The sequence below is a fragment of the Amphiprion ocellaris genome, chromosome 21, assembly GCF_022539595.1.
Source record: "Amphiprion ocellaris isolate individual 3 ecotype Okinawa chromosome 21, ASM2253959v1, whole genome shotgun sequence".
NCBI lineage: Eukaryota > Metazoa > Chordata > Actinopteri > Pomacentridae > Amphiprion > Amphiprion ocellaris.
The window spans coordinates 27068549-27091058 of NC_072786.1; the positions used below are offsets into that span (position 1 = coordinate 27068549).

A 22510-nucleotide genomic window follows, 5' to 3' on the forward strand; every position below is an offset into this window, starting at 1 on the left:
AATCTGCAATAAAGCTGTTCTCATTTAGATATTTTTTCAGTTTCTGTTGTCAGACAACAAAGCAAATATAAAATAGTGACAAATTCGTCGTAAACATGAGTTAGAAATGGCCATGTTATGAATTTGACTATAGTTTCATAGAGTTTGAAGCTACTACCAAAGTAAAAGCTGATCTGTCTGTGTAATTTAAAAGTCCTCTTTGTTATTTGTGTCTATCTGGTTGGAGTTTCCAGTTTAACCCTATAGTTTTATACTTAAGTATATAAACTTTTATTTACATTTTGTACAATGCTACTCCATATATACAGATTGACAGAATAAAACTAACTTAAAGGAAATCTTAGAGGCACATTCATTTAGAATAGTTGACTAATTAGTGAAATTGACAAAATATTCAATAACATAAAGAGTCATTAGTGGTAGCCCAAATGTAGAGTATAGCTAAGGCAATGGTATTAGATTTGCAGGAATTTCGACATACATAAGTCAAACTAAAACTTTGACCCAATGATGGTGCTGGACACAAAGTCAAGGAATCACCAAGGTTATTTGACTTAAATCTGAGAGGTTAGTAAATGTTCAAACCAAATTTAATGGGAAGGCAATGCTTCCAACCATAAATGTCAACCTCATAATGTCTGTGTAGTTTGTCATTCATCCAGGTCATGGTTATCCAAAGTTGTTTAAATCAATCCAACTGGACTTTAAGAACCTCATGGCGGCACAACAAAAAAACTCAGGATCACCAAAGTAATAAAAATTACTCCTCTCGGAACCGTCAATGTCAACATGGGATGTTCAACCAATTAATTTAGTAGGCGTTGAGACATTTCACTGGAAAAGTTGAAGGTTTGCTCTGCTGAATCCACCCTCTGGGATCGTTGTGCTAAATTTCATAGCAAAACAAAAGAAAAATCCAGAATTCATTGGTGCACAGATGGTCAGAAGACTGGAGGCTTTAGTCACACAACCATAGTTTATTACTGATGTCATCACTTACACAGACGAAGGAGGTGTCAGCGATACCTGCTGAGAGGTGATCAGCAAATCATCCTGGAGTAACTAGTTTGAAAAACAGTTTTGGGAACGATGCTGCCATCACCCAGCCGGTGCCCAGATGCTGTGCTTTTAATTTGCACTGCTCTTGTCAAAAAAAAAACTGAACTCCGGAGCTGCAATACAAAAAAAAAAAAAAGTCTGAAAAAAGTGGCAGAGAGTGATTTTCAGGGGGAAAATAGACCATAGCTGGATTCAACTTTTCAGTCTGTTAACAGCTGGTAGGTTTGATCAGTTCACACAGCTTTCAGTAGCGGCTTAGTCAAGCAGTCCTTGAATTCTCAACAGTATCTGAGTTGAATGGAACACCTAATACACAGATAATGATGAATGTTCCTGTATTCCTTTGAAAATCACTCTGAATGCCTGCTACTCGGCCGCACATTTTCACCTGTATTTGAACTTTTTGAAAACAAGACTTTGTTAGAGAAGAAAGCCACAAACCGACTGATAAAACAAAAGTCACATTTTGTGTTTGAGTATCAGCAATTCTTACACCAGATACTGACCTGCCGTTCACCCTGGACAAAACTTGTGATGCAGAATCCCTCCTGAAGGACATATTACTCTAGAAATTAACACTGAGGCAAAGTTCATTGTTGTGTTCCACTACAAGTAAAGTCAGAGATTAAATCTTGTCCAGTAAGGCTAACCATACGTCGAGTCCTTCAATGAGAACTCCACTTGTTGATGTCCATAGAGTTCAGGAAGAAGCATTCAGAGTTTTTTCCAAAGAATAATTGCAATCCAGAAGAAAGGAAGGCTCTATTTACAGGAAGGTCCTTTGCATTATTCTTCTCCTTTTAAGATCCGACAGTCCAGAGCTGTTGGTTCATCTGCGTCAAGAAAAAGATTAAATCAATAAAAAAAGTCATGAAATCTACGGCAACACCACAATACAATCAAAGAAAGTCACACACAAGTATTACAGTAACAGCATTTCCTGATTTCTTGTACAAAAGCGTCTGCATAGCATGAAAAAGCACAAATGGAGCTGTGCATTCAACGTACGCAAAGAAAACAGAAAAACAAAAGGGCACGGCCTACAGTAGCAAAACTGAACTTTATCAACCGAAAACTCCCGCCTACACTGACTGACAAGTCAAACATGTTGGCAGAGCGGCTACAAAATCAGATGCATAATTCAACACTGAAGCCCATTTTCGTTCTTGCAGTTTTATGCTGGCTACAAAACTCATTATCTTCATAGGAAAAATATGACTAAAGGTCTAAAACCCCCACAAGTGACCCTCAGATGAGAGAAACTGTAGAAATGCTGGACGAAACAAAGAGTATGTGGGCAGTTTTGGCTGTTTGAAGAGTCCTAACAGTGGTTGGGTTTGGAGCTAAAGTTTATCAAAAGGGTTTATCCCACAGGAATCATGAATATTTAGCAAATTATCTCCCCAGTAAATAGATTGTGTGAAGTTGATACCCTGAAGGTGACACTGAGGGAGAGATTCTCTCCAGGCACCAATCTCTGCTCATGAAAATTACATATTTAGACGTTTTCTCCATAAAAAATATTCCCTTCATGCCTTAAAATATCTTAAATGTGACTCTGCCTCCTCCAGTGTGTGTCGATCTATGAATATGTAATTTTCGCTCAAAGACTGTAGAACTGCTCTGAACTACACAATGGCAAGTTGTAATACTGAAGTAATTCAGCCTGTTTAAAACTAATTCTAAAGAAGAATAATGGAATCTTGCAAATTGACAAGATCAATTCCTTATGTTTATTATGTGTGAAACCCCTGCTGTCTGATTTAGAACCTGACTAATATACCAGTTTCACCAGTATTAAAGGCCGCAGTGGTGCAGAGTCAAGTGGCATCTTCACAGTAGCCTGCTAAGCTAACGAACAAGAACCCCATCATTCTCCTTTCTTTCTTACTCTAACCTACAGTCATTAACAAAAGTTTACATACACTTGTAAAGACGATCACCAGTCTTGAACTTCCAGTGACTCCTATTACTCTATGACAGAATCCTTGAAACCCATGATGTGTGTTTGGGGTCACTGTCTTGTTGAAACACCCATTCTGGCTGATGATTTTAGGTTTACCTGAAGGATGTGGAGGTAATCCTTCTCCTTCATTGTTCCATTTACTTTGCGTAAAGCTCCAGTTCCACAGAGCATGATACTACTACCACCATGCTTGATGGTAGGTTTGGAGGTTTGGTGTTTTGGGGCTTAAAAGCCTCACAGTCTTCCCTTCACACTTATCTGTGGTCATTGTGGCCAAATAGCTATTTTTTGTTTCTTCTTGCCACAGAACTTTCCTCTAGAAGGCCTTTTCTTTGTTCATGTGACCAGCAGCAAACTTCAGATGGGTTTTAAGGTGCTGCTTCTAGAGAAAGGTTTCTCAGCTCATACTAAAGTGAAACATCATGGACACTGATTGTTGTGTTCTTCTGATTTGTTACTGACCTACTTTTCGTGACTCTTGGTCGACTCCTAACCATCCTGACTAGTTGTCTCTCAGCAGCAGATGATAGTTTGTGTTTTCTTCCTGATCGCTGCAGTTCCACAGCTGTACCATGAACTTTATACTTCCACTTTATACCATAGTTTTGGGATTTGTAGCTGCTTTGAATGGCATCAAGTGACTTTCCTGACTTGTTCACATCAACAATTTACTTTTTCAAATTTGTGTTGTACTCCTCAGGCTTTTTCCCTTTGTAGTGCTTGTGGCTGAGTATGAGTGGATCAAATGGGCCCTATTTAAATTGGCTCAGAGGAGTCAGCAGCTGTAGTCAATGGTAATCGCTCACGAGAAATTAGGAAGCCGTGCCAGTAAGAAAATTAGATTAATGCAGCCTTCTACATCACCAAAGACTGGTAAAAATGCAAGTTACTACCAAAGTCAGGTAACGTTTAAATAATCAATTGTTTAATATAATTAAATTGTAGTCTTTGTTAGGGGGTTTAATATTGGCTTGGATTTCTTTTAAAGTTGCCCCACTGACTGATATAATAAGCCCCCTTTTAAGCCCCCTTTTAACTCTACAGTTTTGCTCTTTAATATGCAAACCTTTGTTTAAATTTTGCACTGTGTTGCAGTATACAATAATATACAGTTTGTCAAAATAAAATAAACTTAAATTAAATGATGATTTAGCTTTTTCACAGCAAACTCAAATGTTTAAATCAATCGACTAGTCAGTATAATAGTTGATAGGTGAATTGATTTAAAAGAGAGTTTTTACTGGCAGCCCCTGTTATGTAATAATATTGAATAATCCAGCAGTTTTAATGAAAAATATTTTTCTTCTTAACAGACCGATATGTTTCAACTGACAAAAAAACACTTCAGTGGCTCTTTTTGACTCTGAGAAAAACAATAACTTTACAATTAAACTAGGTTTTGTAAAACACGTGGAATTCTTTAAGATTCATCTGCTGAGTAACATCATCACGTATCCGCATATTCTCTACCCATTAGAACTCTGTACAGTATTTGGGATGAAGGTTTGTGGTCCACGCTGAGGCTTTTCCTCTCTGAGTTCGCTGCTGTCAGACACTCTGTAGACCTCCCTTCTCCTTGAGATTAAATTGCCTGTCATGAAGCTCCGTGGCTGACTGGCAGCTCCTCTGCTCTTCTAAAAGTACATTCTGGAAAAGACTCTCGAGGAACGTAATGCAGAAACCTTCATAACGGCGTCCGCTATCGATTCCAGCTGTCTGTCAGCCGCATGTTTGACGGACTGAGGGAAGCCATCGGCAACCTTGTAAGGCCCCCATTATCGATGCTAAACTTTTGATAGAAAACAGACAGTTCTGATAGCTGGTTAGATTAATTCACAAATGGGCTTTTTGACACACAGTGGGGCAGAGTAGCAGCATGCCAGTGCATCTTGTCATATAAATCATCCTCAATTATACAGAGAAGAAAACAATCCGCGAACCATCAGGCCATCACTTGTCAAGAAAACCTGCATAATCATATCAAACGCAGGGTAAAGAGTCTTCATAAATTTAGCTTGTTGCTGCACTTTGCTGGTCGCTGCACAGGCTGCAATAAATTCCTCCCTTTACAGAGTCATTTACATTCAGAGCTGTCACTGTGATTAATGTCGTACCAATTTGAGAATAATTTCAGGCTGAAAAGACAAAGAGCAGTGCCGCTTCTTGTCAGAAGAGAAAATGTCTTCAGAGATGGATCTACGCTGTGACTCACTTTAGGAGGGGGGGTAATCATTAACAGTATTTGAGTGACTGTCTGAAACAAAGCTAAAAATACTGGGAGGAAACTCGAAGTCTTCCCCGGGTGTTGCATTCGCCTAATTGGTGGCTGACAAGTGCTGATTTAACTGGCAAAGGCTTCATCTCCATTTAGTGCCTCCAGTAAGGTTGGCTGAGAGATGGAACAGCAGGTGCAGGGCTTGTGTTTGTGTAATTCAGCCGTGTAATTGGCACACCGCAGTGTCCTTCTCAGCAATATGTTTGGTGTTAGAACTACCACGCCTGGGCCTTTCTGAAGATGCACGGGGCAAGATTTTTATGTGTGAATGCGCTGGTAAAATCAGCAAAAGCAGAAAAGCAGAGGCACCGCAGATATGCTTTTCTCCAAATTAAGTTTTACAGTCTGGACTAAAGCGTTTTTTTTTTTTTTTGCCACAATTCAAAAACATAATATTTCTGTTCTTCTGGAATATTTAGAGGTGAGATGCTGCTGTGCATTCATTTGAAACTGGTGTATAAATATAGCAGATTAGCATCACAGAAAAAGGAAAGATCGCAGAATTTATTCAGTGTTAAAGTGTCGGGTGTATCTGTGGCATGAAAACCTCCATCTGCTCCAAACAGGTTATCCAAAAAGTTTGAATTGTAAATACTGGATGCCTGAGGTTGTTTCTTTTTTGTCCATATTTCTTCAGCTCCTTTGCTAGCAAATCTATCATCAAAACTTCAATCTCCTTTTAATTTCTCTTGAACAACATAGAAAACATTTTGGAAAGAGGGATCTCATTTTCAGGGCTGCACAGTGGTGTAGTGGTTAGCACTTTCGCCTTGCAGCTAGAAGATCCCTGGTTCACGTCCCGACTTTCCCGGGATCTTTCTGCATGGAGTTTGCATGTTCTCCCTGTGCATGCGTGGGTTTTCTCCGGGTACTCCGGCTTCCTCCCACAGTCCAAAAATATGCTGAGGTTAATTGATTATTCTAAATTGCCCGTAGGTGTGAATGTGAGAGTGATTGTTTGTCTCTGTATGTAGCCCTGTGACAGACTGGTGACCTGTCTAGGGTGTCCCCTGCCTTCACCTGAGTCAGCTGGGATAGACTCCAGCCCCCCCATGACCCTAGTGAGGATTAAGCGGTGCATAGATGATGGATGGATGGATGGATCTTATTTTCATTGAGGCCTGAATGTTGCTTTCAGGGGTCAAAGTGACAAAAATCCTACAGCTAAATGTGCTTAACTCTGTTATATCACAATTATTTTTCATTGCTGATCAAACTGTGCATTATTTACTCGGGGGGTGGGGGGGATATTCAGATCTCAAAAAAAATATTCAGATACCACCGTCACGACCGCATATTCAGATATTCAGGTCCAGCCCTACTGCAAAGTATTAACATTACAGGAAGTTGTTCACATCTGCTTCCCTTTGAGATTAGGGGTGTTGATGATTACTGGTTAAGCGTGAACAGATTAAAAATGTTCTGTGCATTAGCTGTAGTACCTGGCTGAGCCACCAGGTGGAGACTTTCTGTTTGAAATGGTAGCAGATAAAGAGGTCACCTGGACTACAGGTAGCTCTGTGTTGGCAAGCAGAGATGCATTGGTGGAGTTTAACTAGTAAAGGGCCACCATGACAAAGTCTCCTGTGATGATTAACGTCTGCTGGCCTGAACTCTCGTATTTTAGAGCTAAAGTGCTCTAAAGTAGCATCACTGTGGTCCAGTTGTTGATCAGATATGCCATTTAAGTGGCCAGTGACCTGTGTAGTTGAGTATGTTATGTTCCTGTGTTCAGATCGGCTTCATTACTGAGCTCGTTTTGTGTTTTATTATCAATTATTGGTTGATTGAAGGCTGCTATGGACTGATTAAGAAAATCTGCATCCCTAATTAAGATCACATGAGGTGATGCACTGCTCCCTGATTGCTAACTCGATAATCTTAATTATATCCTCTAGTGTTTGATGCGCCATTATTTTCCAGTCTTGTAGTCATGTCTGAGATTACAGAAAAGAATATCTGTGAAGTTTCTCCCTATATGAGTGACGCAACTCGATTTCAAACTCTGTCAGGACTTTAAAACTCCTGTAGTGTGAGCCTGGCCTTATTGCAACTTTAGGAGCAAAACACAAATCTTCCTGAGGAATAGTTCTCCCCGAGCTGAGACTTCCTCATCTGCTCAAACTCAGCTGTGAGTCTGGTATGAGCAGGTTATAAAACTAGCAGAAGTACAGTCTAATAAAAAGCAGCGCTGTGTACACACCAACATTAGATTTTTATTCTCTCTCATCCCTCACAGACAGTGCAGGTCTCTGATGTACCTCTGAGAATTCCTGTATTTATCAGTCTAAAAGACGTTGTTTAAACTGTTAGCTCTGGCTGCCGTTTGTGGCTTCAAATGTACAAAACTCAGCAGCTCAAACACTTTGCATGTCAGGTTGCTCATCACGCTGAGAGGCGCTCCACACGGACTGTATTCCCTGCTGTGTCCCGGGCTTTATAGTAGCCACTCTCAGCTCTGTTTACACCTTCGGTCCTCGGCATGTTTGTATTGAGTATGGATGCATTTCCGATGTAGCGCCACAAAGGTCAGTGTAGCAGGGCTTCCAGCTTTCTGTTGTTCTGTTTTCCCCCCAAAGCTCAGCACAGGTGAAGAAGAAAGTGCGACCCCCCCCGCTGCTTCAAGCAGTCTGCAGAAAGATTTGAAACTTAAGAAGCTTGTTTCTCTGGCTGAGATCAAAGGTGTGCAAGATAAATCAGCTGGGTAATGCTAGATGCTTTGAACAGGCTGCTGTAGTGTGTTTGAATTGTATCCCTCTTCTCGCTTGTCTTTCCATCTCTGGTGTAGCTACACTGCTGGGAAATGCAGTTAATAATACCCTTAGACAATGAAATAGCAATAAGCCGATGATTCATGTTTCTGTATGTTTCAAACACTAAACCTTGAAATTTGAACATAATAAGAACAGATTAATCACCTGGACTCCGCTGTGAAGCATCTGACGTTACCAAAGCTGGTCTCTGTCAGCAGAAATCTTTCCAGACGTTTGCGTTAAAGAAAAGAGAAGACAGGTTTAGTTTCCTTACTTTGAGGTCTGATAATTTGCAAAAATCCGTTCCCAGACATCACTAGACGTTCCCACTAAGCCTCCTCGGACCACTAAAAGAACAAAACGATTATATACAGATATATATGCATCTCATTTTGAGGTCCCGACAACTGCCCTGAATCAATAGCCCCAGACTCCCGGCTCCAGGCAGGTGTGGTGCAGGCAGTTTAAATAATTAAGCACATGGAGAGAGACACAGCTGAAGTCTACGGGTCGTCATAACACAGGGAAGGATACGGGCCTCGGGTTACAATGTTAAAAGCAGGTAATTGGAGTGAGTAATTGGCCAGTTTGGGTGCTCAAAGTGGCCTGAAAGTGCTAAGGAGACATGACAGCCCATTGATTCGAGGCCCCTGAGGGTCCAGCTGCAAACATTAGTTTTTAGGTAAAGTGGTAACAGAAGCCACAGCCTGTTGACCTTGCGGAGCCGGAGTTGTGTCAGGTCAGACTCAACAGGTTTACAGACGATGAAAGTGACGGATGTGTTTGTGAAACTTACCTTCGTAGTTTTGATCTTGTTCCCCGTAGCACAGCTCCAGCCCTTCAGATCAGGAAGAACTTTGCATTCCTCCCCATCAAGGCACGGATGCATCTGACACCACCACTTCTGTTCCACTATCGAGGCTGGCAAAAGGACGGAGAAGGTCAAAGAACAAACTGTCAGAAATGTCTTTGTTCACGCTGTCGGCAATGTTAAAAATCCCTAATACATTCCAAAGACAAGGCCAGTTTCCCAAAACCCACGGTAACTTTGATCACTGACTGAGCATCGACGTTTAATCAATGATCAATACAGTAATCTGATCAGGTGAGATCGTATAAAGAGCAACAAAAGGCTGTTGTAGACTGTAAAAAAATGTGTTTAACTCAAATATTTTTGAGTTAAGACAACATTTAATGAAATTATGTTCAACAAACAACAAAGTTAAGGGAATTAGCTTTTCTTCTTCAGTCTCAGGTATTTTTCCTACTTACCTAATGATGGACAGTACAGTCAGAAGGCGATAAATGATTTACTAAAATTAAGTTGTTCGGAATAGTTTTATGGGCAGAGTTTGGGAGTTCACCTAAATTATTTACCTACAGTTGTCTCACAATTTTATCTACAGGTACAGAGTATAGTTCATAGTCTGTATTAAGCTCAGAAAGAATTCTTCATTAAATATTTCCTTCAATAACCTGGATATTAACACAGTAAAACATCCAAAATCTGGATAATAATGCATCAGATCATTAAAAATCACCAAAATTTCAATAACCTGTCGAGACAACAATCTAGATATTGACGCCCCAAAACATTTAAAACCTGCATATTAACACATCACAACATCAAAACCTGCATATTAATGTATCAAAAAAGGGTATTGGCAGACCAAAACATAAATAAAATTTGGATATTAACACAGCGAAACATTCAAATCTTTCATATTTACATTATAAAACAAAACAAAACCTGAACAATAACACATCAAAACCTCAAAAACATGGATATTCATTCATCAAATCATTTCAAACCTGGATATTAAGATATCAGAACATCAAAAACCAAGATATTAGAGCACCAAAACCTTAAAAAACTGGATGTCAATGTGCCAAAACATTAAAAACCAGAATTTTCAAGCACCAAATCACAACCACCTAGATATTAATGCACCAAAACATTAAAAACCTGGATATTAACATGCCCAAACATTCAAGTCTTGGATATTTACATTATAAAACATAAAACCTGGATATTACCACATCAAAACATCAGAAAACCTGGATACTGATGCACCAGACAAAAATGTGGAAATCAAGACTTCTTCACCTCCAGATCAAGTGAGATGGTATCAAGAGCACCAAAAAATAAATCAATGCAACAGTTTACATATTCTTTTTTCTTAATGAAATTATGTTCAACCATCTATGTTGAGTCAGATGACTTTTCTTTTTTTTTCTTCAGTCAAATCCATAAACCCAAGTATTTAAGGTGGAACCAAAGGACTTTTTTCTTTGTTATGTACTTATTTACCATAATTATGAACAGAAGTGATGTTTTTCTCCTGACATTTGAAAAATTAACTTGCTACAAGTAATGGATTCACTGATGATCATTCCCATCCTTAGAAAAGCATCATCTGGAGCCAGTGAGTTGTTAGAATTCTATCATGGAAAGTGACTAATTGATTTTTCACCTTGTAGTTTCAGCTCTGCACCAGTTAGTTGAATTTAAATTTCCTCTTGACGTGAAGAGCCTGAAATGAGGCGTCTCCTCAGATATCCGTCAAATCGTTGCCGCCGTGTCTCATCGGGCCCCATCACATTCTGACAGATGAGTGATGTAAGATTTGCTTTTTGACTGGTAATGCTCTCATCTATTTTGAGGATTCAAACGGATGAGAGGATGGGATGTGGAAACAGGTGCGACTCCACTCACAACCTTCAGCTGCAATAAAAACACTGCCTCAGAAAACATCAAGCCGCTGCAATGTACAAGACACGAAGACATTTAAATTTGGCATATTACAGAGGTCGTTATCCACATCTCCCTCCACCCGCATTAGGGTTCCTCCTAATGAAGAGGATGGTTATTATAATCCACACATACCAGCGGAGCCTCACTGGACTAAACTGCTCAGAATGAAGACTTTATGACATGAGGGAATCAGTTTGTTTTATACAGCCGTGGTTATGGCAGCGGTGCGGTGTAAAAAGTGCATCAGGTCAACTGCAAGCAGATGGTGGTTGTATAACAGCGGCTATTAAAAAGCCACAAAGGTATCTCATGAAATGAAATGGACTATTGATGACCAAACATACAAAAAAGTGCATGGGATTCATTCCACTTAACGGTTAATGATGCTTTAAAAAGGGCAGCTCAGGCTGAATACATCTGGGAGCAAGAGGTTGACTTATGCTCTCATGTATTTATTTTAATGTTTTATTTTTTCAACTGGAGCTGTAAAACCTGCCGCTAAATCTTTGCTTTGACCTTGAGCTCATATTCATAAACGAGCTGGAATGTTTATTTTGCATGTCTGTGGACGTTCAGTTCTTATGGGGCCAGTACATGATGACAGCACATTGATATAATCTGTTCCATACTTAGAATAAAAGGAACTGTTGAAATGTAGAATAATGTAGAATGTTATGACTCCATGTTGGAGTCACAACATTAAACGCCTTAATTCTGCTTATGTGCCGGTAAGAAAGTGAGATTTTTCAGGTACTTTTTCTTCCCCTGCCATGAAAGAAGTGCTTCCAAATGCAGAATTGCAAGATAAAAACACACTACTTTTGTTTAGTTAAAGTAGATAAATCATTCACTTTGCAAATATGAGTTTGATGGGTTGACTTGACGTGATAATGTTGCATCAACTTAATATTTTGTGTAATTTCAACTTGAATTTCTGCATTATAACTAAACTCAAGATGTAGTAACAGAATGACGGTTAAGGTTGTGAGTTAGAGGACCTATAGTCTGAACAAGCATGATACAAAGGACATTTCATAGTGACTATAATGTCTTTTTATCTTTTTTTTTTTTTTTTTTTTTTTTTTTTTAACAAGTAAACTCCATGAAAACAATGAATTCGGTAATATTTTCAATTGTTACAGTCCTGGCTGAAATTATTGGCACCCCTGGAATTTTTCCAGAAAATTGTTGCAATTACAAATGTTTTTGGTGTACACGTGTTTATTTCCTTGGTGTGCTCTGGAAAAACACAAAAAAGCAGGGGGAAAAAAGCCAAAATTGACATAATCTTACACAAAACTCAAAAAATGGGCTGGCCAAAATTATTGGCACCCTTTTAAAACTGTGGTGAAATCATTTTATTTCAAACGTGATGCTCGTTTAAACTCACCTGTGGCAGTAACAGGTGCTGGCAATATAGAAATCCCACCTGAAGCCAGTTAGAACGTATAAAAGTTGACTCAGCCTTTGTGTTGTGTGTCTATGTGACTCACACCAAGCATGGAGAAGAGAAAGAAGAGCCCAGAAGTGTCTGAGGACTTAAGGAGCAAAACTGTGTAAAAATATGAACAATCTCAAGGTTACCAGACCATCTCCAGAGACCTGGAAGTTCCTTTGTCCACTGTGCGTAATATAATCAAGACGTTTATAACCCATGGAACTGTGGCTAATCTCCCTGGACCAGGACAGAAGAGAAAAATTGATGAAAGAATGAAACCCAGGATAGTCTGAATGGTGGATAAACATCCTCAGTCAACTTCCACACAGATCCAGGCAGATCCTGCAGACTCAGGGAGCAAAGTGCCAGCTGGGACCATACATCATCATCTGAATGAGAAGAAGATCTATGGCAAGAGACCCAGGAGAACCCCACTGCTGACAAAGAGACATAAAAAGCCAGACTGGAGTTTGCAGAAATGTACCTGAGTAAGCCTCAGTCCTTCTGGGAGAACGTTTAGTGGACAGATGAGACTAAGGTGGAGCTTTCTGGAAAAGCGTGTCATTCTACTGTTTACAGAAAATGGAATGAGGCCTACAAAGAAAAGAACACAGAACCTACAGTCAGACATGGTGGAGGTTCAAAGATGCTCTGGGGTTGTTCTGCTGATGGTGTGAAGGAACCATGAAATCTGGAGACAATCTAAATATTTGGGCCGCATTATAGGGCCTAGTGTCAGAAAGCTGGGTCTGAATCAGAGGTCATGTGTGTTCCAGCAGAACAATGACCCCAAACATACCTCAGATACCACCAAGAAATGGTTGGAGACAAAGTTCTAGAGAGTTCTGAAGTGGCAGCAATGAGTCCGGATCTAAATCCCATTGAACACCTATGGAGAGATCTCAAACCTGCTGTTGCAAGAAGGAACCCTTCAAATCTGAGAGACCTGGAGCAGTTTGCCAAAGAAGAGTGATCCAGTATTTCATTTGAGAGGTGTTAGAAGCTTGTTGATGGTTCTAGGAAGCGACTGGTTTCAGTTATTTCTTCCAAAGGGTGGCAACCAGATATTGAGTTTAGGGTGCCAACAATTTTGTCCGGCCCGTTTTTTGAGTTTTGTGTAAAATTATGTTAATTTTGGCTTTTTTTGTGTTTTTCCAATGCACATCAAGGAAATAAACACGTGTATACCAAAAACATTTGTAATTGCAGCAATTTCTGGGAGAAATAGTGGATTTTCTGGAAAAATTCCAGAGGTGCCAATAATTTCGGCCAGCACTGTATATGACCAGTCTTGGATTCGGATACGCCTGTTCAGTACACTTACTAATACAGTTGATGGAATATGTTGTACTACACCATTTACTTAATGCTAGTTATCTTTAGCAGTGAAAGTTGTCCACTTTTACCCAACAGTTTAGCAAACTAGTGAACAAGGATCATAAAGCTGCATTTGCTAGAGGGCCTTTTTTCAATAGTTGATATCATGTTGATTTACCCATTTTGTTGTTGAAATAAGTAGTTTCTGCAAAACTACAAAAACAGGAAGGGGCATAAAAGTACTGAAGAAAATCCAATCTAAGCAACTTGTGTTCATAATTATGGTAATTAAGTACGTAATAACCACAAAGAACCTTCTCAATAATCTGGAAAACATGTTGGGGCAACTCAGTTTTTATGAGTAATGACCTTAAATGCTACCAATCATTGGGTAAGTGGCAATTAAATATACCTTTGATTGGAGAAGAAAATGTAATTCAACTAACTCAATGCAGTTTGTTGGTTGAACATAATTTTGTTAGATGTTGTCTGAACTCAAGAAGATTGATGCAAGCTGTTGCCTTGATTTTTTTTTTTTTTTTTTGTTCTTGATATTATCTCACCTGATCTTGGTGAAAATACTTCTGATTAAATCTGAAAATAGAGTCAAGAAGACGTAAAGAAATCTAGTTTCCTCTCGGATCACTTGAATTACAATATACTGAAGAACCCTTCATTATTAAGGATTTTATTCAGGATATTTTGCCCAAAAGACACTAATAAAATACTGCCTACTACAGCTTTAACCCTTCTTCGCTGTCATCACATGACTGTGACAGTAGAAGCCCCATGATTGTACAAGAAGTTGAAAACTTCATTCAGTAAATTTTGCTTGTATTTTCTGTGGCTACAACTCATTCAGATCACTTCAAGTTTTCTCAGATGTCTGGAGGTTCATTTATCTTCATAGATAAAGAGGTTGTCTCACACCGAGTGCAGCTAAATGTAATCCCTGGTTGTAGAAGAAAGAATAATTAAAAGGTTAAGTGCTGATCTTTTTTTTTTCCTGAGATCACCCGTGGAGCTTTAAACCGAGGCCAGCGGCTCACAGCTCTAATTTGCAGAAAATGTCAATAGGAAAATGTCAAGGAATAGGTCAAACATGCCTGGGTCTAGAGTTTAGCCAGAAATCCGCACTTTTCAGACCAAAGTGAAGCAGCCACTTGTTGTAGCCAGAGGTCTGACATCAGCATGCTAAGAGATCTTCCAGGTGGTCGACTCTACCGTCTGCACCGGACAGCCAGTCGTTTATCTGTGAATTAAAACCCTCCACGAGCATCTTTTATCACACAGCTTTCAGTTCTGTGTTCATAATGGCAGATATAGTAAAGCTGTTGCAGACTGTCGTCACAGAGGACAGGGAGTACTTCTTATGCTGCAGTATCACTTAAATTAGTGTTCGCACTGATGCAGCTGCTTTAGTGCTGAACAAGACGTCACTTAATTCTACAACTACTTCTGCTACGTTGTGAGTCTACAACTAGTTCTATGCCTTCTGGCAGTATTAATCACACTGTTGTACATTTTAAAAGGACAATAGCAATGAAGAATTAAGAAAAACTAGAACAGCATAAAGCTGTACGTTTAGATAAGCTGGAATTCTGGAATTATTTGACTGATTTTTGAATTCTGAAAGCCAGTTGTGGGGAGGTTTGAAGAAAATCATATCTGTGATGAATTTTTTAAAGATTCCAATTTGGGAGTTTCTCTCAAAATATATTTAAGTATAGATGTCTAACAGTTTAATATATATATGCAGACCTGGATGTGGACATGCCAAAACATCCAAAAACTGAATCTTAACAAACTAAAACATACATAGTATGGATATTAATACACTACAACATAAAACAACTGGGTATGAATGCATCAAAGCATATAAAATATGTATAATTATACACCAAGATACCAAAAACCTGTCTAGTAATACACCCCAGGGTACCTAAAACCTGGATAATTATACACCAAGGTACCAAAAACATGGATATTAATGTGCAAAAGCATAAAATAAACTAGATATCAATGCTTAAAAACATCAGAAACATTTATCTTGACATACCAAAACATAACAAACTGGTGATTAATGCCCAAAAACATTACAAACCTGCATATTAATACACCATGACATCATGAACCTGGATGTTAACACTATAAAACATCAAAAACATGGATCTTAACATGTCTAAGAATCCATAAATTGGACAATAATGCACCAAAACAACAAAAACTGGGTAGTAATTCAGAAAAACAATAGAAACATGGAAGTTAATGAGCCAAAACATAAATAAACAGATTAATAAACCACCAAAATATAAAAAAGCATCAATAACCTGGATATTATTTTACCAAAGTATCAAAAAACTTGGAAAATTCCAAACATACTCTGGCTCCAGACTCTCTAATGTGGAGATATGCTCTTTTTTTCAGTCTTTTATCATTGTAAACGTATTTGGGTGGTGTTCTTCGGACAATACAAGCAATATAAACAGTCCAACTGGGGCTACATAAAGTAGTGATGGACATTAACCAAGGTTTCCTGACTTTTATAGAGGCTGAAAAGAGAAGAAGCTCGTTTATCTTCTCATCTTCTCTCTGCATTGTAAACGTTGTCCTTCGTAGGACTGCAGCATGTTTTCATGTCAGGGATATAGGGAATAGCTATTAATTAATCAACAGATTAATTAAAAACCCACAGGGTAGCAAGATTTCAGTGAATAATTTAGGTATTTAGATGTAGATATTTAAACGGGAATGGCAGTTATCACCAGCCCCTTCCTTTCATTACTACTTTATTACCTTTTTTGGATTCTGTCAAACAATAAACTCCATTCAGTTTTAGTTTGATTTAAAATACCTAAAAAACAAAAAATGTCAATTATAGCACCTTTTAGACATCAAACTGTGTGTGTGCTGACACTTGCTGGTGATTTCAGCAAAACTATTCCCTAAGATTGGTGGAAGGGAGTATCAGCAAAAAAGAAGAAGACAGACAGGAAGGATCTGCCGTGAAATATCCTGGTGTCTGGGTCGTACCATCTACACATGACGGGGCCGCTCTGGTGGTTCCGGCCACTTGTCCAGGGAAGCAGGAGCACTTCACAGTTTGCGATCGTTCCTCGATTTTGTTCTTGTTGCAGCAGCGGTGCAACGCCACGACCTCACAGGTGCCCGTTCGGACGTAGTGCGCTGCTGGAGAGAGAAAAGAAAACACAAATGGGATAATCAGCTGTAGTTGATAACCAGCCGTAGTCGATAACCAGCTGTAGTCGATAACCAGCTGTAGTTGATAATCAGCAGTAGTTGATAACCAGCTGTAGTTGATAACCAGCCGTAGTCGATAACCAGCTGTAGTCGATAACCAGCTGTAGTTGATAACCAGCTGTAGTTGATAACCAGCCATAGTCAATAACTAGCTGTAGTTGATAACCAGCCGTAGTCGATAACTAGCTGTAGTCGATAACTAGCTGTAGTCGATAACCAGCTGTAGTCGATAACCAGCCGCAGTTGATAATCAGCCGTAGTCGATAACCAGCTGTAGTCAATAACTAGCTGTAGTTGATAATCAGCCGTAGTTGATAACCAGCTGTAGTTGATAACCAGCCGTAGTCGATAACCAGCTGTAGTCGATAACCAGCCGTAGTCGATAACCAGCTGTAGTCGATAACCAGCTGTAGTCGATAACCAGCTGTAGTTGATAATCAGCCGTAGTCGATAACCAGCTGTAGTCGATAACTAGCTGTAGTTGATAATCAGCCGTAGTTGATAACCAGCTGTAGTTGATAACCAGCTGTAGTCGATAACCAGCTGTAGTTGATAACCAGCCATAGTCGATAACTAGCTGTAGTTGATAACCAGCCGTAGTCAATAACTAGCTGTAGTCGATAACCAGCCGTAGTCGATAACCAGCCGTAGTTGATAATCAGCTGTAGTCGATAACCAGCTGTAGTCGATAACCAGCTGTAGTCGATAACCAGCCGTAGTTGATAATCAGCCGTAGTCGATAACCAGCTGTAGTCGATAACCAGCTGTAGTCGATAACCAGCTGTAGTCGATAACCAGCCGTAGTCGATAACTAGCTGTAGTCGATAATCAGCCGTAGTCGATAACTAGCCGTAGTCGATAACCAGCCGTAGTCGATAACCAGCCGTAGTCGATAACCAGCCGTAGTCGATAACTAGCCGTAGTTGATAATCAGCCATAGTCGATAACCAGCTGTAGTCGATAACCAGCTGTAGTTCTGATCTGCACCCATGCTGCTGCTGAGTGTCCGCGATGATTCAAAACATGTCCAGAATAACGAAACAAAAATGTCCAGAATGATCCAAACTGACTCAAATATTGTCTACGCAAGTCCAAAATTACTTTAGAATAGTTGAAAATTATTCTAGTCGTGTTTGAAAGACAATTTTTGAGCCGTCATGAACAAGTTGATCTTGGTTTGAAGTCTGTGCATATCAACAGTAGAAAGATGTTTCACCATGAACGTATCTTCCAACATCTTCCATCCATCACAGAAGGTTTAACCTGATTTTTCTCTCTTTACGTGTTTATACATGGAACATTCTGTAAAGTTGTTGGACTGAGATAAAAGCAGATTTATTAATTTAACCTTTATTCAAATGTGTAGGAGTCACTGAGGGCGTGCACTCATTGGCAATAAAGTGGAGCGTGCATCAAAACAGAATACATAGGAACAGAATAAATAGGGCAATAATGAGAAAACAAATAGTTTCAAGAGTGGAGTAGTTTGTAATAATGGATTTAAATTAGTGCAGTCTGTTAATGTTTGTTGGAAAATGTAATTTAAAATGAATTTTCACAGTGGAGGCAGCAGAGGCCAAAATATCCTGAGTTTTAGTCTGTAGTATAGGTCCAAAAAATGCTGGATCTGACCCTGTAAAAAATAATGCTAAATGCTGGGGCACCACCTAATAAATCATCATGATAATGCAGCAAGTTTCCATTTTTTTGTTATGTTTACAATTATTAGACTTAGTTTTACTTGAGATCATACATATTTCTTTAGATTTTCATGTTTAATCAAGAATATTTGCACCAACACACACATCAGTGAATCACAGGAAAAAAATCATTATGAATTTAAATGTTAACTGAAAAAAGCAACAAAAAACAAACAAATAAACAAACAATACAAACCAGGCCAAAACTTTAAATAGCATCCACATAAAAATAGACTTTATTCCACATGGCAATTTATTTATTTTACAAAGTTTGATTGTAAAATCACATTTTTTTTGGACTGGTTTAAAATAAACAGGAAACTGCATTATTTTACAGATGTTTGCCGTAATCTAAAAGGACCATTTTGTGCCTTGAAGACTGAAAATTGATTTTAAAATGTTTTTCTTTTTCATATTTTCAATATTTTCTTATTTAATATTTCACACATTGACTAAGAAAAATAAGACTGCAGCCAAAAGTGTACATAGGATCCACATCAAAATCTGAGTTTTTCCACATTTTTTTGCAAAGTTTTATTGCAAAATCAATGTTTTTTGAAAGGCAAGAAACACTGATGATTTTACAGATAATTTTGCTGTAATTTTAAAGGAAAATTTTGTTTACTGAGGACTGAAAGTTGATACATTTTTTTTGGTTTTTGTTTTTCAGATTAAAAATGTTTCAATGTTTTCTATTTTATTATTTCACATGTAGACTGTTAAACAAAAAAATAGAAAGCAAGCCAAAACTGAAAATAGCATTCAACATCAAAAATCTGAGTTTTTCTACATTTTTTTTTCAAAGTGCGACTGTAAAATCAGTTGTTTTTTTTTACTGGATTAAAATGAACCAAAAATTTCATTATTTTACAGATATTTGCCGTAATTTAAAAGGAAAATTTTATGCCTTGTGAACTGAAAAATTGTAAATAATTTTTTTTTACAGATTTTGCGACACTTTATTTATTATTTCAGACATTAACTGTAAAACAAAAAAATAATAAAACAGCCAAAGCTGTAAATAATGTCGACATGAAAACAGTATTTTGCTATTTCATAATGTGTGAACATAAAATTCCTGCTTGACTCCATTTAAATCAGCTAAAATGAGAATTCTTTTACAGATATTAGCTGTTATTTTTACAGATTTTTACAGTTTATGAGTGTTCCACCATTATACACACTGTTAAGAACTGTTTTTATCACAAAGGTGCCATTTAAATGAATAACTCCTCAAGTGTGATTTCAGATTTCTCTCAACAAGCAGCAGCCTTATAAAAAGAAACAAACCCTCAGATATGTGAAGGCGAAAGTGCAGCGCTGCAGTATTTAGAGCCAGTTTCCAGATCATGCTCCATTGTCTGAATTATTTAGAGCCTGAGGTGCTCCATTCTCTTTTAATTGCATGTGACATTTTCATGAGGTGTCCTTCTGCAGTAAACAGTAAATCTGAAATGACTGCATGAAAGCGGTGCTAACTGTCTGCACTGGAGCAGCTCCACTACACACACTTCATTTCACTTTCACAACAGTTTCTGGCTGCCGTAACGAGAAACTACTGATACTAAACAGCTGCTTTTTGAGACCAATTGATGTTAAATGTGATAGTATTCAACACAAACATGCACATCTTTCATTTGAGCCGTGGAACTCATTATTTTTATATCCAGATTAACTGGAAATCTAATATTCTTTACACCCTATTGTAGGTTTTCTGCTGTGTGACTGCATAGCATCAGATATTTTGTCTTTCACTGCTGCTAGAATATGAAAGAAGTGAACAGCAGGTAGGAGAATACAATATAAACAGCTGAGAAACATGCAAAAAAAACAGAGAAAGGATGCTAAGTTCTGATTATGCAACCTTTGATAGCTGCCACAGTCCCCCGTCCTTCCTCATGCATCAGAAATAATGCAGTTTGTGGACGCTCGCCGCCGCTCTGCCCCGAACAAGCAAAGATATGAAACACAAACCCACAGCAGGCTGAGCTGTGTTAGAGGTTTGTGAGGGAAGCTGCTGCCAGGAGCTTCACACTGAGAGTCTGCAGCGTTGCTGACTGGATTTGGAGTTCTACTTGGACGCCTGCTCGGCCTCCCCTGCCAGCGCCGACAAAGAAAAACATTTCGCCCAGAACTCAGTCAAACCCAGAGTCCATCTTTAAACCCGCTGCCACTGAGGGGATCCTTCCTGCCCTCAGCTGCTGCAACAGTTGTGTTTTGCTGCTTCAAAGTTTTATAAGACGCGGTGGCGTGAAATTTGAATAACAGGATGCAGAGGCACCCTGGTGGCAGAACATGACGTATAACTGCGACAGCCCCGGTTTAATTCTGAGTGGGGAGCTTTTGTTGCATGTTGCAGCCTTTTCTGCTTTTCCCATCTTTACTGTCAGCATCTCAGCTGTCTGTAGACACAAAAAGCAAAATAAAAACTTCCCTGCATGAAAAATTAAGGACATATTTTGAAGAAAGACACTTAAAAGGGAATTTTATTTCTATGCAAAGATGCCTGAGCTGTCAGTACTGATACTGAACTGATATCACAGCAAAGAACTAAAACTATACAGGGTTTATGATCTAATTACTATACCAAATAACCCATGGCCTGTCGTATTTTAAAAAGTGACTAGATTGTCTTCCCATCACTTCCGACTGTGCTCCTAACAACTCATTTTGTTCATTAAGAACACTTTTTTAAAAACTAGAAAAGCACTCAGAGGCTGTGTGTGTTCTGCATATGTATGTTATGTACAGATACTGAATCACATGACCTAAATATGTAGCAGGCGGCAGGAATTGATGGGACTCAGAAACACTCCCACAATTTAATCAGTTGTTCCTTGTATCATTTCTGACAGATAAGTCCTGATAAGTCCTCAGTGGTGGATTTGTAGTAGGATCACAATCATGTGATCATCAGCAGGTAGCTGATGTAGTGTTCACTTGTTGTCATGGTTACAGTGCTGTGCCACTATCTGGCAATGATACAGAAATCTTTATCCAATCCGTGGATCCAGACTATAAGCTGCATCACTGCCACAATCTAATCACTTGGTCCTTGTGTCATTTCTGAGCTTCCCTGGAAATTTCATCCAAATCTGTAAGTCTGTTTATGAGTAATATTGCTGACAGATGGACAGACAGACAAGCCAGTCGTCACATAACTCCACTGTTCATTGGTGGAATAATAATATTAAAAGTATTTTTTGTTATTGTGTTATTTGCGAGGTGACCGGTCCGTAGAAAACTGTCTTGCTTAAAATCGGTCTGTAGAGCAAAAAAAGGCTGGAGACGCTGATTTAGGAGATGAAAGTTTATTTATCTTCAGTTTATGGAACATTTTGATGATTTTTTTGAAAGTAATTGGACACTGTTAATAGTAAAAAAGGGGTAGGGATGCTCTGTGTAGTTTTTCAGACTTTCTCAGACTGTTGAGTATAAATCATGGATGTAACGGTGTTTATTACTGGAAGTGGACCAGCGCTACACAACATCTAGTTTGACACCGTAATGTTTGTTGAGTACAATATGAAGTCAGACCAATTACCTCAGACTTCACCAACTGTTTTTGCTATTTAATGCAAAAAGAAAACTCGTTTCCCATTTTCCGTAACTAATCGGAACATAATTTACTCTGATTTAAGAGTCCTTTGATACACAGAGTTGTTCTTTTCTTTTTAAATTTTATTCAGAAGACTTCACAAGACTTAACTCCACGTGCACCGAAAAATGAGCGAGAAAAGGAAGATTTGAAGGCAAAAAGAAACACAATGTCACTTGTATAGAAACAGATGGAAATATTTCAGCTACAGAAAGCATGATGTTGAAAAAACAGGTACTTTTCCTGCAGTGTTGTACAGTTCTAAATTATTTAGTATTTTCAATGCAGATGCACTACAAAATCACACCAATTATTCAAGAGTAATTATTCTTTCCAATTTAAGTCAGCTAGTGAAAATTCCTGTTATTATATATATATATATATATAT

General features: G+C 38.6%; 1 protein-coding gene across 2 annotated transcripts in view; it reads right to left on the reverse strand.

The window, feature by feature from the left end:
• Window positions 1-957: 957 nt before the first annotated feature.
• Window positions 958-22510, reverse strand: part of LOC111588392 (chemokine-like protein TAFA-2) — an 87662-nt gene continuing 66109 nt past the window's right edge. Inside the window, exons 3-6 of one of the 2 annotated variants that reach the window (XM_055006560.1) lie at window positions 16597-16749; window positions 8850-8974; window positions 8219-8275; window positions 958-1892 (exon numbers count right to left, since the gene is read on the reverse strand). In XM_055006560.1, the coding sequence (XP_054862535.1) occupies window positions 8246-8275; window positions 8850-8974; window positions 16597-16749 (308 nt within the window). In that variant the 3' untranslated portion in view covers window positions 958-1892; window positions 8219-8245. Of the gene's footprint in view, window positions 1893-8218; window positions 8276-8849; window positions 8975-16596; window positions 16753-22510 lie in introns of both variants that reach the window. The other variant, XM_023298773.3, reaches the window with a different exon arrangement.